At 44.6% G+C, this 19736-nt stretch overlaps 1 protein-coding gene and 1 long non-coding RNA gene across 2 annotated transcripts; one reads left to right on the plus strand and one right to left on the minus strand.

The window, feature by feature from the left end:
• Window positions 1-13576: 13576 nt before the first annotated feature.
• Window positions 13577-16912, minus strand: LOC125510979. Its single transcript, XR_007284845.1, has 4 exons — window positions 16582-16912; window positions 16412-16495; window positions 14419-14537; window positions 13577-13652 (listed from the first exon to the last, which is right to left on the minus strand). It is a non-coding gene; the product is annotated as an uncharacterized LOC125510979 (long non-coding RNA).
• Window positions 16913-17069: 157 nt separating this feature from the next.
• Window positions 17070-19694, plus strand: LOC125510977. The gene is made up of 3 exons (XM_048676264.1): window positions 17070-17381; window positions 18928-19185; window positions 19373-19694. Exons 2-3 carry the CDS (start codon window positions 18939-18941, stop codon window positions 19405-19407), a joined length of 282 nt encoding a protein of 93 aa, XP_048532221.1. The 5' UTR covers window positions 17070-17381; window positions 18928-18938; the 3' UTR covers window positions 19408-19694.
• The last annotated feature ends 42 nt before the right edge of the window (window positions 19695-19736 follow it).

Here is a 19736-nt window from a genome sequence, read left to right on the forward strand (position 1 = left end):
TTATTGCAAGGATTTGGCTTGTCGGCATTGCCCTTGCTGGACTGCACGGCCTTCTTGTGGACCCAACGGTTCTGGTTTGTGTGGGTTGCAGGAGGGTCACCGTCCTTCGGACCATGGGTGTTGCAGGGTCGATCTAGGATCTTATCCAGGGTCGAGTTGCTGCCCTCGCCTTTCTTTCCTTGAAACAACCTCTCCACCGCCAGCCTGACACTTGTTCCTGCGGTTGTGCCTAGACTTCCCGTTCCCGTCCTTCGTATCGGACGGCCCGGGGGTCTTCTCCACGACCATTTTTTTGGCGAGCCATGTGTCCTCACCAGCGCAAAATCTAGTCATCATCTCCATGAGATCTAGCATGATCTTGGCTTTGAAGTGACAGAAGTCCCAGGAGAGGAACTCATCATTGGAGCCGTGCTTAAAAGTAGCGGTGGCCTCGACATCGTTGCAGTCAACGATCTCGTTTTTCTTTTCCAAGAATCAGTCTAGCAGCTACGTACTGACTCATTCTTCCCTTGCTTCATGATGCTCAGGTCGCTGGCATCAGCAGGCTGGACATATGTACCTCAGAAGTTTGCCATGAACTCAACCCGAAGGTCCTCCGAGCTTCTGATCAACCCGAAGGGAGGGTGGGAAGCCAAGCTCGTGCTAGTCCTTTCAGCATGACGGGAAGATGCTTCACTACATGGTAGTCATCGCCGTTAGCAACCTGGATTGCAAAGATGCAATCCGAGATCCAAATCGCGGGATCCGTGTCACCATCGTACTTGTCACCATTGGTGATCTTGAAGTTTGACAGGAAGGGACGAACAATGATCTTATCCGAGAAGCAGGGCGGATACATCATAGATGGACCCGCCGTTGCTGATCAGATGGCTTCTATGGTATAACGTGCATCGTTTAGGCCGGCTGCCTGATCATTCTTGCTGAAGGCTGGCCGGTGTCTGTCCACAGCTTGGACACGCAGCCAAGTTGATATCTCTCTAAGGTCTCGTACGAGGCGAACCGTGTGGTACGTCGGGCCGTGTGGCGTGCCCCCAAGCATAATTGGGCTGGTAAATCGTCTGAGGAGCCCCCTCGCCGGTCAGAGGCCGATGGCAATCTTGGTGACGGGACTTGGACTTGTCAATACGCCGGGAGGCCGTGCTGGCCAGATCGCCAGAAGTTGTGATCTGGCTCGTGGACCAGGCATAAGTTTTTTGCCGGTGCGCCGCTGTGTCCTGGCACATAGATTGCGCTGGATTCATTTTGAACACCCATCAAGCCTCTGAGTTCACCTAGCAGGCTGGCATGGGCCACCACTATCGGAGACAATTTCCGCAGATTAGAGTATCCCGGCTAGGCGATTAGGCTGGGTAAGAGGAGGCGAGCTTTTACCCAGGTTCAGGCCTTCATGATCGAGGTAATACCCAACTCCTGCTCTTGTATATTGCGATTGGGGTGTGTACAAAGTACAAGTGAACACCAAGGGATTATATTGTGTTCTATCGATGAGCCCGGTCCTAGGGTTACAGATCCTAGTTGGCTACATCAGTGGAGGTAGGGGCCCCCGGGCTCTGGCATCTTCGGCTTGTACTACAAGTTTCTAGAGTCTTCCGTATAATAGTTATGGGCCGCCAACGTGGCCCCAGGCGGAACCTACCTAGGGGTCCTCAGCCAAGCCCACGAGGCCGGGAACCGACGTGGTGAGAGATCCCTAGGTTGGGACATCGTCACCCTTTATCATAAAAATATATGTGCTTTTTAACATCCATTTTGGTTGTTGAAGATTCTGTTTCATCTTTCATAATCCATCATGAAAATTGGTTCAAGATCACAATCACCTAACTAAATCCAAATTGTTCCAAGATTAATTAAAAAATTGTTTATCCACCAATATAATAATCATCATGCTCATCTACTAGACATAAATTCTCATAATCCATCGAACTTATTTGACCATCTCCTCAAGATAATAATCACATAACTAAATCCACCTAAAACCTCATAATCCATAGTGAAATTTGGTTCACCCTAACCAAATCCAAATTATTCCAAGATTAATTAATGATTATTTTATCCACCAATATAATAATCACCATACTCACCTACTAGACCGAAAATCTCATAATCCATCAAACAGCTTCAACTATCTCCTTAATAACAGAGGTACTCGATGATGCAGCTTCTGACATATAGCTTTAGCAAGGACAAGAAGTCGAGATCTCATGTAAGTTGGATAGGTGTGGGGGTCGACACCTCGGTGGTTGTCTTAGCAGAGGTCGGGTTTGATGAAATATTTGATTACCATAGCTTCTTGGGTATCTCCAAGGTCTGAAGGTAAACTCGGTACCTGTAACAACCTTCTTGAGAACTTCATGGAGAGTTAAAATCTGGAAGAGGTTGTTATCAGCCAGTCGGCTCGCAAATGTTTGGTGTGAAGTCTTAATGGGAGGATGACAAGCTTAGGCAAATGGTCAATTATGACCCAAATAGAATCATGGCCTTGACTTGACATTGGTAAGTAGGGGGGCTATATAAAACTCCATTCTGTCCAACCAAGAACTCCTTGAGGTCCTGGTATAACTTGGGTACTCCCTACGTGGATGGAATAAAGTGGTGCCACGAGTTTCTGGTAGATTCCACTTCTTCATACCTTTTTGGTTAGGTACGCAGATGCGACCTCCAAACCAAAGAACTCTGTGGCCGTCTTTTGAGAATCCAGGGCTCTGCCTTACTTGATCATTTTCTTGATTTCTTCTATTCTTCTTTATTCAAGTGGGTCTAATCTCGAAGTTTGCGAGATGGGCACTACTGACTAGCTCTACGCCAAATTTCTCGAAGCCTTAATGTAGCACTGGTTGCTTTGCTTGGTCAAGGTATAGCAGGGACATGGCTTCCTGCTGATGGTATCCATGGCGACATTAGCCTTATCAAGATGGTAATAGATACCAAAGTCATAGTGGTCAAGTCCATCTGGCAGAAGACAAACGTAAAGCTATTGCATTCCGTGTAGATCTTGAAGAGATTACCTATGAAGTACTAATGCCATGTCTTAAGAGCATGCACTACTGCTACTAGACCCAAATCATTGTTAGGGTAGTTCTCATCATGAGGACGATGTTGCCTTGATAGATAGGCTACGACTCTTCCTTCTTACATCAAGACAAAAAGAAGTCCATGCTTAGATGCCTCACAGTAACTTCAAAACTCCGGCGGTGGCTACGAACGAAGCGGCAGTTAACCTTTTCTTGAACTCTCGAAAGCTCTCTTGACACTTGGACGTCCATTCAAACTTCTTACTCCCTCAGTTCCATAATGTAGTGCGTATAGATTTTTTTCAAAAGTCAAAACTTTTGCAAAAGAAGAGCCAGGTTTGGTGTTTACAGGACGACGTGTGGAGCTTGGTGAGCATGCTCCGCTCCCACCCCCACCTAGCTCTCTCCCACCTCTAGCCCCGTTGTCATTGAATCCTCGTCGGCGGCCCTTCACCCAACCCCGAGCCCCTTCCCCAGCCTCCTCCTCAGCCCCCGCCATGGCGTCTTCCGGTGTTGACCCTGCTGGGCGCCGAGCGACCCTCTCCGACGGCGACTGCGTGTCCTCTGGTGGCAGCGTGTTCGACTTGGAGAGCGAGCCCTCGCCGCGTTCCTACAGCAACGTCGCCCGGACCCCGCCGGCCCCGGCGCCCCCTCGGCACCCCGCCTCGACCCGCCTCGGCCCCCGTTCCGAGGTGCACCGCGTCTCCGGCAGGGTTCACGTCGATGCCGACGGCTTCCAGCAGCCACGATGCAGGCACCGCAGTAGCCGCCCGCGCACTCCGGCCGAGCCAAGCCCTCGCCGCTGCGCTGGTGCAGCCCATCGCCAGAGAAGGTCATGGGGCTCTGCTTCCGCTGCCTTGACCATCGTCATTGGGTTCGGGACTGCCCCAACGACATCCGCTGCCGCCGATGCCTCGAGTCTGGCCACGACTCACGCTCCTGCGGAAGCAGGCGCCACGACGCCGCTGGACGTGCCCGCACCACCAACAACCGCGTTGGCCCCTCTGCCATGGACGCCGCCATGCACCAGGCCGCACCTCCGCCGCCACCCCCGCCGCAGGCGATCGCCCTGGTCGTTGCCCCCCCCCCTCGCACGCCGGAGCCCGAGCCCATGCGGGTGATCATGGCACACTCCGTCGAGATGGAGGAGGCTGAGGAGGTCCTAAGCCGCGAAATGGTCGCCTCCATCATCGGCAACCGACCACGTGTATCCAGCGCAGAGGTCTCCGACGTGCTCATCAACACGTTCGAGCTGGACGACGACGACTTCACCGTGCACGAACACCATCCCGAGGATTTCTTGATCCTCTTCAGCTCCCACACCACCAAGCGCCGCCTCGACGGAGAGCACTTCATCAACTTGCCGCGGCTCTCGCTCTCCCTCAGACCATGGAGTAAGCTCGCCCACGCTGGCTCCGGCGAGCTCGAGTACTGCGTTGAGCTGGAGCTCCGCAGCGTTCCGGCACAGGCTTGGCACCTGTCCAGCGCCGAGCATGTCCTGGGTACGAGCTGCTGGATCGAACGCCTCCATCCCAGGACGTGCTCCAGGGCCAATCTTGCGACGTTCAAGCTGGTTGCGCGCACACACCACCTCGACAACATCCATCACGCCGCCGTTCTGGAGATTGTTGAGCAGATCCCTGCACGCCTGAGCTCCGACAAGCCCACCATCAGGACCCTCACCTACCCTATCGCCGAGAGGATTGGCTGCGAAAACAGCTCAAGATCTCATACTTGGGGCTGGCTTCTATCGAGCGCACGATCGCGAGGCAGCGAGCGCGGATCACCACGCTCAAGGACGGTGACGCTAACACGACCTTCTTCCATCGACAATGCTCATTCCGCCGACAGAAGAACCACATATTCAGCCTCGTGGTCGAAGGACACGCGATCACTGACCAGGAGGGAATGGCCCAAGCGGCCTTCACGCACTTTGACGAGCTACTTGGCTCCTCCGTCGCCCGCAACCACGCGCTGGACCTATCGCAGCTCATCGAGCCGCATGACCTGACCGACCTCGAGGCACCATTTAGCCCGGAGGAGATTTGGGATGCCGTCAAGCGCCTCTCGGCCCGTAAAGCGCCGGGACCAGATGGCTTTACCGCGGAATTCCTACGGGCCTGCTGGAGCATTGTTAAACACGACTTCATCGACGTCTTCCAGCAACTTTTTGAGTTGCGCGGTCGCGGCTTCAGCAAGCTCAACCAAGCCCTCTTGACATTGCTCCCGAAGCGTGCAGACGCCTGCCAGCTCCGCGACTACCGGCCAATATGCCTCATTCACCTCGTGGCGAAGATCTTCGAGAAGGTGCTATTGCTCCGCCTCGCGCCCAGATTGGGAGATATGGTTAGCCGCAACCAAAACGCTTTCATCCCGGGACGAAGCCTGCACGACAACTTTGCCCTCGTCAAGCAATCGATGAAGCTGCTGCACCAACTAGGAGTCCTGAGAGTGATGCTCAAGCTTGACCTAACGCGAGCCTTCGACTCCCTATCTTGGCCCTTCCTCTTTGAGGTTCTTGGCCAGTACGGATTCAGGCCTCGCTTCAAGGAATGGCTTGTGATCTTGCTATCATCGTCGAGCACTCGGATCATGATCAATGGTGAGCCGGAACCGCCAATTTGGCACCGCTGCGGGCTGCGTCAGGGCGACTCCGTATCATCGCAGCTCTTCGTGCTCGCCGTGGACATCCTTGGGCGCCTGATCAGCCGCGCCCACGACGCCGGCATCCTAGAGCGGCTGCACCCCCGACGTGACATTCCGGCCATACCTTTGTACGCCGATGACGTGATGCTCTTCTGCCATACCACGCAAGGCGACGTGGAGGCCGTCCGTGGGATCCTGAACCTGTTTAGTGAAGCAAGCGACCTCCGAGTGAACTATACCAAGAGTTCTGCTACTACCCTCAATGGTGACCCCGAGGCGGATGCTATAATTGCTCAGGTGGGATGTGCGAAAGCGAAGCTGCCCATTACTTATCTCGGGATCCCGCTCACGCTACGCCGCCTCTCTGCCGCCCAACTACAACCCCTCGTCGACTCGGTGGCCGCCCAGCTCCCCGCTTGGAAAGCTTGGCTCATGAACAAAACCGGGCGGCTGGTTTTGGTCAAATCGGTGCTCGCCGCGATCCCGATACATAAACTGCCCGCGTTTGCGCCACCCAAGAAGACCGTGAGGCAGCTCGAAAAGATCCAGTGCGGCTTCTTGTGGGATGGGCGCGTTGCTGCTAACGGCGGACACTGTCACGTGAACTGGCGCCGTGTGTGCCGTCCGTTTGAGTACGGCGGGCTGGGGGTCCAGGACCTGGAGCGCGCTGGCCTCGCGTTGCGCCTGCGCTGGCTGTGGTTCTCCCACACGGACGCCTACCGCGCATGGCATGGGCTCGACCTCCAATTTTCCCGCGAGAAGCGCGCGTTGTTCTTCGCATCAACGACCATGGCGCTTGGCGATGGATTGACGACACTGCTTTGGGATGACAGATGGCTCAACGGTCAGTCCGTGCGTGAACTCGCACCGACACTCTACCAGTGCATACCCAAACGGCGACGCAAATCAAGAACGGTGGCCGCAGGCCTTGCGTGCAACGCTTGGGCTCGTGACATTCAAGGAGTGCTCGGGATTCATGAGATTGGCCAATACCTGATGCTATGGCAGGCCGTGCAGCAGATCAGCTTAACACACATGCCTGACCGAATGATATGGAGATGGACTACAAGTGGCACCTACATGGCATAGTCCTGCTACGCTGCAACCTTCCACGGGTCCATGAAATGCCCCTCCTGGAAGCTTACCTGGAAGAGCTGGGCGCCGCGCCGTGTCCGATTCTTTCACTGGGTGGCTAGCCAGAAACCGATGTTGGACGGCAGAACGACTCGCCCGTCGTGGCCTACAGCACCACCCACGATGCCTCCTTTGCGATCAGGCCCTAGAGACAATGTGGCACGATGTCCTTGGCTGGGCGAGGATACCTTCACAGCCGCCGAACAACGAGCCCAACCTTACGGACTGGTGGTAGCGAACGAAAGGGCAGACCCCACATGCGCTACGGAAAGGCCTGCAATCTATCGCCATGCTAGTTCCTTGGATGATCTGGAAGCAGTGGAATGAGTATGTCTTCGAGAACGCTCGACCCTCGGTTAACACACTCGTAAATAGGATTAAGGCCGAAGCCAAATGTTGGGCACAAGCCAGCGCTATGGGCCTCAGGGTAGTCCTTCCCACTGACCGGGATGTTCACTGATAGGGTGCTAGCCCATGTAACCCCCACCTCCTAGGAGGACTGTACCTTCTCTTCTTTTCAATGAAATGAAACGCAAAGACTATTTTGCGTTTTCTCGAAAAAAAAAGTTTGCAAAATTTGACCATAATTAAAGAAAAAAACATTTATATTTAGAATACCAAATACATATCATCGTATACATCGTGAGTTAAAATTTCATATTATACATGTTTAGTATTGTAGATATAGATAGTTTTTTTCTTAAACTTGGTCAAAGTTTGCTAAGTTTGACTTTTCAGAAAATTTATATGCACTACATTATGAAACAAAGGGAGTATCTTTCTTCATAACTCAAGTAATCGGTAATGCTCGAAATCCATCCATAAATAATATCCACCAATATAATCCATCGCACATTTTTTTACTATATCCTTTTCTTAAACTCAAAGACTGGTAACTTTTCATAAACCTTTTCTTCAACTCTCTAAAGCGCTCATACTCCATCGAACATGTTTGACTATCTCTTCAAGATCACAGTCACCTAACCAAATCAAATTGTTCCAAAATAAATTAAAGATCTGTTTATCCACCAATACAATAATCATCATGCTCATCAACTAGACCTAAAATCTCATAATCCACCGAACAACTTTTGACTACCTCCTCAAGATCACACTCTTCTAACTAAATCTACCTAAAATCTCATAATCCACCATGAAATTCGGTTCAATGTCACAATCACCTAACTAAATCCAAATTGTTCCAAGATAAATTTAAAATATGTTTATCCACCAATATAAGAACCATCTAAAATCTTATAATCCCCCGAATATCCACCTACAATCTCATAATTCACCGTGAAATTTAGTTTAAAGTCACAATCACCTAACTAAATCCAAATAGTTCCAAGATTAATTAATGATTGTGTATCAATCAATATAATAATCATCATGAACACCAACAGACCTAAAATCTCATAATCCATCGAGCATCTTAGACTATCTTCTCAAGATCACAACCACCTAACAAAATCCATCTAAAATTACATAATCCACCATGAAATTTGGGTCAAGATCACAATCACCTAACTACATCCAAATTTTCCAAGATAAATTAAAGATATGTTTATCCACCAATATAATAATCATCATGCTCATCAACTAGGCCTATAATCCATTAATCCACCAAACATCTTTGACTATCTCCTCAAGATCACAATCATCTAACTAAATTCACCAAAAATCTTCTAATCATAATCACCTAACTAAATCAAAATAGTTACAAGAAAAATTGAAAATCTATTTATCCACCAATATAATAATCATCATGCTCATCAACTAGACCTAAAATCTTATAATACACCAAACATATTTGATTATCTCTTCAAGATAACAATCACCTAATTAAATCCATGTAAAATCTCATAATCCACCATGAAATTTGGTTCAGAATGACAATCATCTAACTAAATCCAAATTGCTTCAAGATTAATTAATGATGTGCTTATCCACCAATATAATAATCATGATGATCACCGACCCGACCTAGAATGTTATAATCCATCGAGCACATTTGACTATCACCTCAAGATTACAATCACCTAACTAAATCCACCTAAAATCTCATCTACCGTGAAATTTACTTCAAGATGATCACCAATCACACCTAAAATCTCCTAATCCACCGAGCATATTTGACTTTCTCCTTATAATCACAATCACCTAACTAAATCGGACTAAAATGTTATAATCCACCAAGCATCTTAGACTATCTTCTCAAGATCATAACCACCTAACTAATCCATCTTAAATCTCATAATCCACCATGAAATTTGGGTCAAGATCACAATCACCTAATTAAATCCAAATTTTCCAAGATATGTTTATCCATCAATATAATAATCATCATGCTCATCAACTAGGTCTATAATCTCATAATCCACCGGACATCTCTAACTATCTCCTCAATATCACAATCACCTAACTAAATCCACCTAAAATCTTATAACCACCAGCCTAAATCCAAATTGTTCCAAATAAATTAAAATCTATTTTCCCACCAATATAACAATCATCATGCTCATCAGATGGGCCTAAAATCTTATAACCGACTGAACATATTTGACTATCTTTTCAAGATCACAATCACCTAACTAAATCCATCAAAATCTCATAATCAATCATGAAATTTGGTTCAAAATAAGACTCGCCCAACTAAATCCAAATTGTTTCAGGCCCTGTTCAAGAATTCGTCCAATTAACCAGTTAACTGACCGATTAATCCCTACTCGTAGGGTCCCCAAGTAGCCAATTAACTTGTCGATTAGCCTATTAATCCCGTACTCGCCAGCCAACCGGGCAGCTACCAGTTAACGATTTTCTCAACATTGGTTTCAAGATTAATTAATGATGTGCTTATCCACCAATATAATAATCATCATGATCACCTATCAGACCAAGAATGTCATAATCCACCAAGCATATTTGACTATTTCCTCAAGATCACAATCACCTAACTAAGTCCATCTAAAATCTCATCTACCATATGAAATTTGCTTCAACGAGATCACCAATAAGACCTAAAATATTATAATCCACCAAGAATCTTTGACTATCTTCTTAAAATCACAATCACCTAACCAATCCATCTAAAATCCCATAGTCCAACGTGAAATTTGGGTAATGATCATAATCACCTAACTAAATCCAAATTGTTCCAAAATAAATTAAAGATCAAGTTATCCACCGATACAATAATCATCATGCTCATCAACTAGATCTAAAATCTCGTAATCCACCGAACTTTGACTACTCCTCAATATCACAACTAAATCCATTTAAAATATCATAATCCACCATAAAATTCGGTTCAATGTCACAATCACATAACTAAATCCAAATTGTTCCAACATAACTAAATTCAAGATTACAATCATATAGTTAAATCCACCTAGAATCTCAAAATCCATCGTTAAATATTGTTTAAAAGCACAATCACTTAACTAAATCCAAATAACTCCAATTAATGATTGTTTATCCACCAATATAATAATCATCATGATCACCAACAAACCTAAAATCTCATAATCCACCGAGCATCTTAGGCTATCTTCTCAAGATCATAACCACATAACTAAATCCATCTAAAATCTCATAATCCACCATAAAATTTGGGGCAAATCACAATCACCTAATCATATCCAAAATTTTCACAATAAATTAAAGATCAGTTTATCCACCAATATAATAATCATCATGCTCATCAACTAGGCCTATAATCTAATAATCCACCGAACATCTTTGACTATCTCCTCAAGATCACAATCACCTAACAAAATCCACCTAAAATCTTATAATCGCCTAACTAAATCCAAATTGATTGAAGATAATTAAAAATATGTTTACCCACCAATATAATAATCATCATGCTCATCAAATGGGACTAAAATCTTATAATCCACTAAACATACTAGACTATCTTTTCAAGGTCACAATCACCTAACTAAATCCACCAGAATTCTCATAATCAATCGTGAAATTTGATTCAAAATAAGAATCTCGTAACTAAATCCAAATTATTTTAGGCCCTATTCAAGAATTCATCAGATTAACCAGTTAACTGACCAATTAACCCCTACTCGTAGGGTCACCGAGTACCCGATAAACTAATAAATCGTCCGATTAATAGATTAACTTGCCGATTAGCCTATTAATCCCGTACTCGACAGTCAACCGAGCAGCTACCCCTTAACGATTTTCTCAACAAACGTTTCAAGATTAATTAATGATGTGCTTATCCACCAATATAATAATCATCTTGATCACCTACCAGACCTAGAATGTCATAATCCATCGAGCATATTTAACTATTTCCTCAAGATCGCAATCACCTAGCTAGATCCATCTAAAATCCCATCTACCATGAAATTTGCTTCAACATGTTCACCAATAAGACCTAAAACTTCATAATGCACCGAGCATCTTTGACAATCTCCTTAAAATCACAATCACCTAACTAAATCTGTCTAAAATCTCATAATCCACCGTGAAATTTGGGTAAAGATCTCAATCACCTAACTAAATCCAAGTTGTTCCAAAATAAATTAAAGATCTATTATCCACCAATACAATAATCATCATGTTCATCAACTAGATCTAAAATCTCGTAATCCACCGAACAACTTTTGACTACTCCTCAAGATCACAATCATCTAACTAAATCCATCTAAAACATCATAGTTCAACATGAAATTCGATTCAACATCACAATCACGTAACTAAATCTGTTTATCCACCAATATAATAATCATCATGCACATCAACTACGCTTAAAATCTTATAATCCACTGAAATCTTTGACTATCTCTTCAAGATCACAATCACCTAACTAAATCCATCTATAATCTCATAATCCATCGTGAAATTTAGTTTAAAATCACAATCACCTAACTAAATCCAAATAACTCCTAAGATAAATTAATGATTGTTTATCCACAAATATAATAATCATCATGATCACCAACAAACCTAAAATCTCATAATCCACCGAGCATCTAGACTATCTCCTCATGATCATAACGACCTAACTAAATCCATCTAAAATATCATAATCGACCATAAAATTTGAGTCAAGATTATAATCACCTTACTAAATCCACCTATAATCTTATAATCATCTAATCAAATCCAAATTGTTCCAAGGTAAACTGAAAATCTATTTACCCACCAATATAATAATCATCATGCTCATCAAATAGGCCTAAAATCTTATAATCCACCGAGTATATTTGACTATCTCTTCAAGATCACAATCGCCTAACCAAATCCACAAAAATCTCATAATCTACCCTGAGATTTGGTTCAAAATCACAATCACCTTACTAAATCTAAATTGTTTCAGGCCCAGTTCAAGAATTCGCCGGATTAACCAGTTAACTGATCGATTAATCCCTACTCATAGGGTCACCGAGTAGCCGATAAACTAATAAATCGTCTGATTATGGATTAACTTGCCGACCAGCCTATTAATCCGCTACTCGCCAGCCAACCGAGCAACTACTAGTTAACAATTTTGTCAACAATGGTTTCAAGATTAATTAATGATGTGCTTATCCACCAATATAATAATCATCATGATCACCTACCAGACCTAGAATGTCATAATCCACTAAGCATATTTAAATATTTCCTCAAGATCACAGACAGCTAGCTAAATCCATCTAAAATCTCATCTACCATGAAATTTGCTTCAACATGATCACCAATCAGACCTAATACGTCATAATCCACCGAGCATCTTTGTCTATCTCCTTATAATCACAATCACCTAACTAAATCCATCTAAAATCACATAATCCACCGTGAAATTTGGGTAAAGATCACAATCACCTAACTAAATCCAAATTGTTCCAAAATAAATTAAAGATCAATTTATCCACCAATACAATAATCATCATCATGCTCATCAACTAGACCTAAAATCTCGTAATCCACCGAAAAATATAACTAAATCCATCTAAAATATCATAATCCACCATAAAATTCGGTTCAATATCACGATCACATAACTAAACCCAAATTGTTACAACAAAAATTAAAAATTTGTTTGTCCACCAATATAATAATCATCATGCACATCAACTACACCTAAAATTTTATATTCCACCAAAATCTTTGACTATCTCTTCAAGATCACAATCACCTAAGTAAATCCACCTAGAATTTCATAACCCATCATGAAATTTTGTTTAAATTCACAATCACCTAATTAAATCCAAATAGTTTCAAGATTAATTAATTATGGTTTATCCACCAATGTAATAATCATCATGATCACCAACAGATCTAAAATCTCATAATCCACCAATGTACTTCGTCTAGCCTCGTCCCATATAGGGTAATGTGCTTGCACATGTAAGGTTGATATGACTTGCAGCACTTGCGCACTATGCCTTTTTAAAAACATCTCCACTTCATCTCCATTTTGTAAAACCTTATTTTCATAATTATCCGATGGGCATTAGTGGCACCCTTAGGTTTTTGTAATACATTTATGAGTAACAAAGATTCTTCCCAAGCCTATGATTTATGTGACTAGCATGCCTAAGCATAACTATTAAATTTGCACCTATGACCACATTTATTGGTAACCAGTTGGTATTTGTAGTACTATTGTTAGAAAGTTGGGAATTGAGAATGTCAAAGAGGTGCGGCAATATCAGGAACATAGGGCACAGTTAAGCCCAAGCTAATTTACTTAGCATATCAATACTAGTAAACAATATTTTATGCATGAAAAATAATTCTAAGTGTGTGCAAATATGGATTGAGCATGATCAAAGTAGGTTGCTTGCCTCGCTCTGCAAAGTCTTCAATGCTTTTGGTCACTCGTCAAACGTCCTTGAATCTTCCAAAAAAAGTTTACTACTCATCGGAAAAAATTAACACACAATCAATAAACAATACATGCAAAGGGCTCCAAAATTTATAAAAATAGTATTATTGGAAGGAGGAAAATATTAGATGAATTTAGGAAAAAAAATCAAATGATATGAAATTGCAGTTTTTTAAATATAACTAGCAAAATGCCCATGTGTTGCAATGGAAAATAATAATAATCAATTAACACATACTACATCAGATTACGTAATTTCCTTATTAATAACTCCATGAAGTCCAGTTAACATTGCTTAGGCTCGACTTTTAGTTTAGTAACAATATACATTATGTTATGTCAAGAAGGTGTGAAGCAACACTAATGATCACATCCTAAAGTGGTCCTCAAAAACCAAGAGTGGACATCTACACTCAATCATAGGTGTCGTATTTTTCCAATGAATTAACATGCCTTTGTCAAAAGATGCTAATCATCAATGTGACCTTGTCTTACAGCATGCATGTATATTTAGTGAGCATAATAGATTGGGTCCAATAGGCGTGAGATACTGCCCAATTCTCTTTTTTTCTTGCGGGGCAGACACTACACTAACTCTAAATTTAACTCTTCTAAATTCATCATTCCTTCCCTTAAAAGCCCAAAAGATAAAAAAGAATTAGCCAAACATTCAAAAGGCCAGTAAATATATTAGTTCAATGAGAATAGACAGATGAAGCAGCAATGATCAATAATAAATACTTGGACGGGGAATGAATTACTCCTACTGAGTTAGCTATGGTGCAGCGCCGTAACCTTGCAATAGCAGCCCACATGGAGGTGATCCGGCTTGCATTCCCGGTCCACAACTGTTGTGGCCAGACGCTGCTCCTAGTGTAGGATTCTGCAATCAAATCCAGCCTTGGCAGTAGCACCTATATGAATGTAACTCAACTGTTCAACATCACAGTGTCTTCAGCAAAGGATGAATGGACAGTAATCCTCTGCTCGTGTTGCGATGTTAAAATGTGATGTCTATGAAAGAGAGACTAAGAAGAATTAGCTAATCTTAATAAGCAATCATCGATTTAAATCCACGTTGGTTGTAATGATTTTACTGATAGCACATCAGTTTCTCAATTCTAAATTCATATTGCGATCACCTACGCGTTACTGGACAATGGTTCAGACTTCAGACGGGGAGTGGCTTCTATAGCCTACCGCTCCAGTTAGTAATACTAAGGGGGAAGAATAGTAAGCGAAACGAAAATTGCTGGAGCCGAGGAAGTCGATGATGAACTGACCATGTGGTACACAGTAGGCAAAAGACGTAAATCCAAACATAGTCCATGCAGAACCGCCTCACTGGTGAGAAGGCGTTGTCTTCGTAAGTAATACTGAATGCCAGCAACTCAAAAGTACTGACAAAATCTACCTCTTGGCTAGTTAACAGAAAGGAGTACTGATAGCATCAAGGTAAAATACAACAGTTCTAATAACTTATGATTTCCAACTATGAGTTCATCAGTTAGGGGCGACAATAAAATGAAAGAGTCGTTAGTTGTTAAGTTTACCCAAACAATATCCAGACTTTTTAGTTTAAATTGTTAGACCCGGACCAGCAGCGCCGAACAGTCTCTACCACAGGTCCACGGTCGAATCAGAGCTATTAATTGTGTCATCTATGTCACTCATTAAATGTGAAATATCATCGGCCTTGCTACAACTACTCCAAAGTCAAACAATAAAGGAAAATAACATAATGCTCTTTCCAGACTACTCCATATTTGAAAACAGGAACTAAGCAGAATCTCATGAAGCAAGAACTACTTATCGACTGCACATACCACCATAACCAAGCCTACTCGAAGCAAACAAGAAACCGAGCTAAGTCCCGTGAGACGCCACCAAATCAAGTACACGCCAGCCTACCCAACTCACAGGTCACCTCAATGACCCGTCCCCGCCTCATCGAAATTCCCCAAGAAAAAACCCAGAAAGAGATTGGAGAGGGAAACAGACAGGGTGCCTCTCACCTTGGTATTCAGGTTCAGTTCAGAAAGTGTATAAGACTCGTCGATTCAGTTCAGAAAGGCTAGCATAATTCTGAGGTTATGAGCTTACTGACGCTCGTAAATTCTTTCTAGTTCAGTATGTGAGAACTGAGCTAGTGAGTTATATAATCCCAAAGCCATATATGCTACCTACATTATTGGACACAACATGCAAGCACGGTGCACTGGTTAGATCTTATCAGGTAAGCTATCTTTACCATCTCACCCTAACGAATACTCAGTAGTTAGCCATAGCCACGGACAGCGCCATCAGCCTCCCGTGCACATGCACGCGCACGCGCACACACACACAAAGCAAAGCAAAGCTGGCCGCTCGTTGCACTATACTGGGACAGGCGCAGTTTCTTCACTAGAGAAACAATGCATATGGTTGAGACTTTTTCAGACAACTCAATTGCAACATCACATTCTAATTTCTAACCTACAAGTGCAGAACATCAAGTCTGTTCAGGTAGGAGTAGAACCAGGATTACCAACAGCCAAGATTTAATTTTGTCAGAGTTTTGCACTCCATGCACTACGCTGAACGCGGACGGAAGTTTTTAACCGGAGAAGGATTGTACACGTTTCAGACTGCCTCGGACAAAATAGTTTGCCTGATTGCAACTAATTAGCTTCGATCTGTCTCAACTCACAGGGAAGAAATTGCAGACGAATCTATTTGGATTTGGCAGCGACCTATCACAAGGCAGAGCGAGGGAGAAGTGCAGATGAGGGCGGGGGGCTGAGCTTACCTCCCGGCGTAGTGGAGCAGGTAGAGCCGTAGAAGAGACGAGCTTCTTCAGCTCAAGCGACTGCGCCACCACGTTCTTGACTGCCTGCGCCGCAAGCACACACGCAATTCAGTCGCCGGAATCGGCCGGGTGAGATGGACGAGACGAGAGGAGGGGGACGCTAGTCGGACCTGCGGGGAGAGGTGGGCGACGTCGACGCCCTGAGAGATGAGGGCGAGGAGGTGGTTGAGCGCGTCGAACTTGTCGCCGTGGAAGCGGGAGCGGAGGAGCGTCGGGATGGCGGCGTCGTTCGGGTCGCCGTAGAGGTGCGCGTCCGTGGCTCCGTGCCCATCCGCGATAGAGATGCTACCGCGGTGCTCGCCCGCATTCCTAACATCCCCGACCCCTCTCTGCCCCGGCTCTCCGCGGCAGCGAGGCTGAGGCTGGGCGCCGCCGCCGCCGCGGATCTCGGCTGCCGTCGCCCGTTACAAGAGGGACGCGGTCCTGGTCCGTCTCGTTCACGGTCACGGGCTCACGCGAGCACACATGATATGTAACCTGGGCCGTCAATGGGAGGACCCGGCCCGTATTTTCTATGGGCCCATATCCATCCACCTGCACGGCCGTGTTATAGAGTGCGGAGGTGCATCGACCTCAAAAAAAAAAAGTGCATCAATCTCAACTCCGGCCGTCTCCTCTCCCAAATCCCTCGCCGAAGTGCAGCCTCCTCCGCCGCATTCCTTCCTTCTTCCTCCCTTCCAGCCTCGCCGCGCCATCCCGCGAGTGTAGGATAGGATCACTTCGAGTCGAGGCCAGTGAGCAGGGGAGGGGACGACCGCCGGCGGCCACCGTGGGAGGAGGAGGAGGAGGAGCGCGGGGCTCCCGCATCGGCGCGTCGCCGTCGTTCCCCACGCCGGACACGAGTTCCTCGACGGCGGACGGAAGCGGGACTCGCGGTTGAGTGGGAGCAGACGCCGGCCGGCTGCTACGGGTAAGCTCTACCTGGAAAGTGGAAACTTTAGTCCCACATCGCGAATTTAGTGGGATTTCCACGGATTTATAAGCGTTTTCCTCAGCCAGGGTATCACCAAGCAGCAATACAAGGAAGTAGTAGAGTATACTGTCTGGTATAGGGTATAGTGCGGTAGTGGGTGTAGGCAGATATGGTCTAGGGTTGCAGGGGCGCAGGTATAGGTGGGAGGTATGCCCGGCGGGGGACGGGTGGGGCGGTGGGGTATAGTGGGGAGGTATGTCCGGCGGGACGGGTGGCGGTGGGGAGATGGTCTGGCAGCGGGGGAGGGGGTATAGGGGGTAGCTATGCCTCTCAGGAAAAATGCCAGAAAGAGGGGGGGTTTGGGGGGGTTCAAAATTCCTAATCTGGGTTTGATTAGAGAAAATAAAGAAAAATGATATCAGGAAAAAAAATGGTAATTCAAACCCCATGCAGTCCTGCGTTTTGTTAGCTTCGATGATCTGCAGAATTTTTTTATCTACTTGGCTGAGTGCTTGTCCTGAAAACTTGAATAATACTTTCCCTGTAATATGTTTTTTGTAAGCTGCTTGAGATTTGCAAGGACAAGAACTTGTTCACATTTATTTTCCAGTAAAAAATATTTTGAACTGAGTGTAGCGCTGCATCTCTATAGCATACATGTATTCCGGAAAAAATTCCAAGACATCCCAGTAGCCCAATGGTTCATTAACCCTTTGTGTGATCCTACATGGATGAATCAAATTCTGCAGCTGATTGGATAGGTTGATAAAATTGTGTTGTTGTGTATCCAGTTGAGTACTATGTTGTGTGTTGCTTTCTAGATTTTCTTACCCTTCAGACTTTGCAATCCTGTGTGTTCATGTAACATGGACTGTATTATTTTGATATCTTTTGTTGTTTCCATGTGAGAACATTTGTGTTTTCTCATAAATGATGAAGCTGCTACAGTTCAAATGCTGTATTATGCTTGAAGCTCTGTTTGCTGTTAGGTTACCAATCCTGTTGCTGAGGGATTAGAAAGGATTCACATTCTTCTGTAATATGTATGTAAGAATTCATCTTTTTTGTCATATATATGGGAGAACTTAATTCCTTGGGTCAAGGGATGAGAGCATCAATTTAGCTTGGAACAAATCATTTCTGGTAAACGAATTGACATACTTTATTTGCCAGAGAGTAAAGGAGAAATAAACTCAGAACATAGTGCTTTGCTCCGTTCCTGGATACGGCAGTCGTGCTTAGAGTAGAGGGGTATTTTCATCATTTCATGTATTTACCCCCTGGGTAGGATAAATGGTGTATGTCCTAAAGACATAAAGCATGTGTCTTGTACTTCTTGTCACATTTCTTTTAGTACAGTTGATAATTTGGTTGTATCGGTATGTCTAGTGCACTGTATTTGTGCTAACAGAGGTTTTGCTCTATTGCTTATATTCTCCATGAATCTAAATGTAGCAGCATGGTATTTTTATTATAATGGCTATTATTTGAGTGTCTTTCATATGCTGTATGGTGACAGATTCTGATTATCATTTGCATACAGGCAATTTTAGGATGGGTACTGAAGACTCTAAAGATATGCTGAAGAATGCAGACTGGAAGACTGTGAGTGGTGCAGTTACTGAGTCAAGTCAGCCGGTTGTTAGGAAGCGCCTTCCGAAGAAAATAAGACAAGTTCCTGAGTGTTACTTTCTCCCTCGACGATCTTTGCCTTCTGCACTGGCAATCTATGGTGCTGTTTGCGCCGCTGGAGTTGGTGCAGGGATGTTGCTCGAGGTTTGGATCAACAAAAAGATCAAAGGTAAATCCTATCTTTCATGGCCGGAGCCTGGAGGAACCACTTACCTTAAGAAAACTAATCTATCTGGAAATCCAAGATCTTGGACTGTACCACGGAAATCATTAATTGCGTTATGCATATCTATTTTGCTTCATCGATTGTGTTTTCTTGCATCCTCTTACTTTTTTTGTTAAATTGCTGCATGCAGAGGATGGCGGCGTTGTCTGGGAAATGGGCAAATGATGTTCAGGCCCTTCTGTTGCTGTTAAGTTGTATCACAGAGATAAGCATGTTTTTGTTGTTTTGGAATATCTTTTAACTTGCTGACAAAAGCAAACAATGTTTCCCAGTGTAAACTTGTCCCTTTGTTCCTGGTTTGGTTGTAGAAGCTGTTTGATGCTTCAACTTTATATTAGGCAAGCAAGGTGAAAACACCAGGCAGCAACACATCTCTACTTGTCATCTTATAAGAATTATCTGAATATGTGTAACCGTGCTAAGCTGGAAGGGCCTTTGATTTATCTTGGTTACACATGCGTGAACGTTCATCGTCAAGGTGGAAACACAATGTG

Source organism: Triticum urartu, chromosome 5, assembly GCF_003073215.2.
Source record: "Triticum urartu cultivar G1812 chromosome 5, Tu2.1, whole genome shotgun sequence".
In the NCBI taxonomy this organism is placed as follows: Eukaryota; Viridiplantae; Streptophyta; class Magnoliopsida; order Poales; family Poaceae; genus Triticum; species Triticum urartu.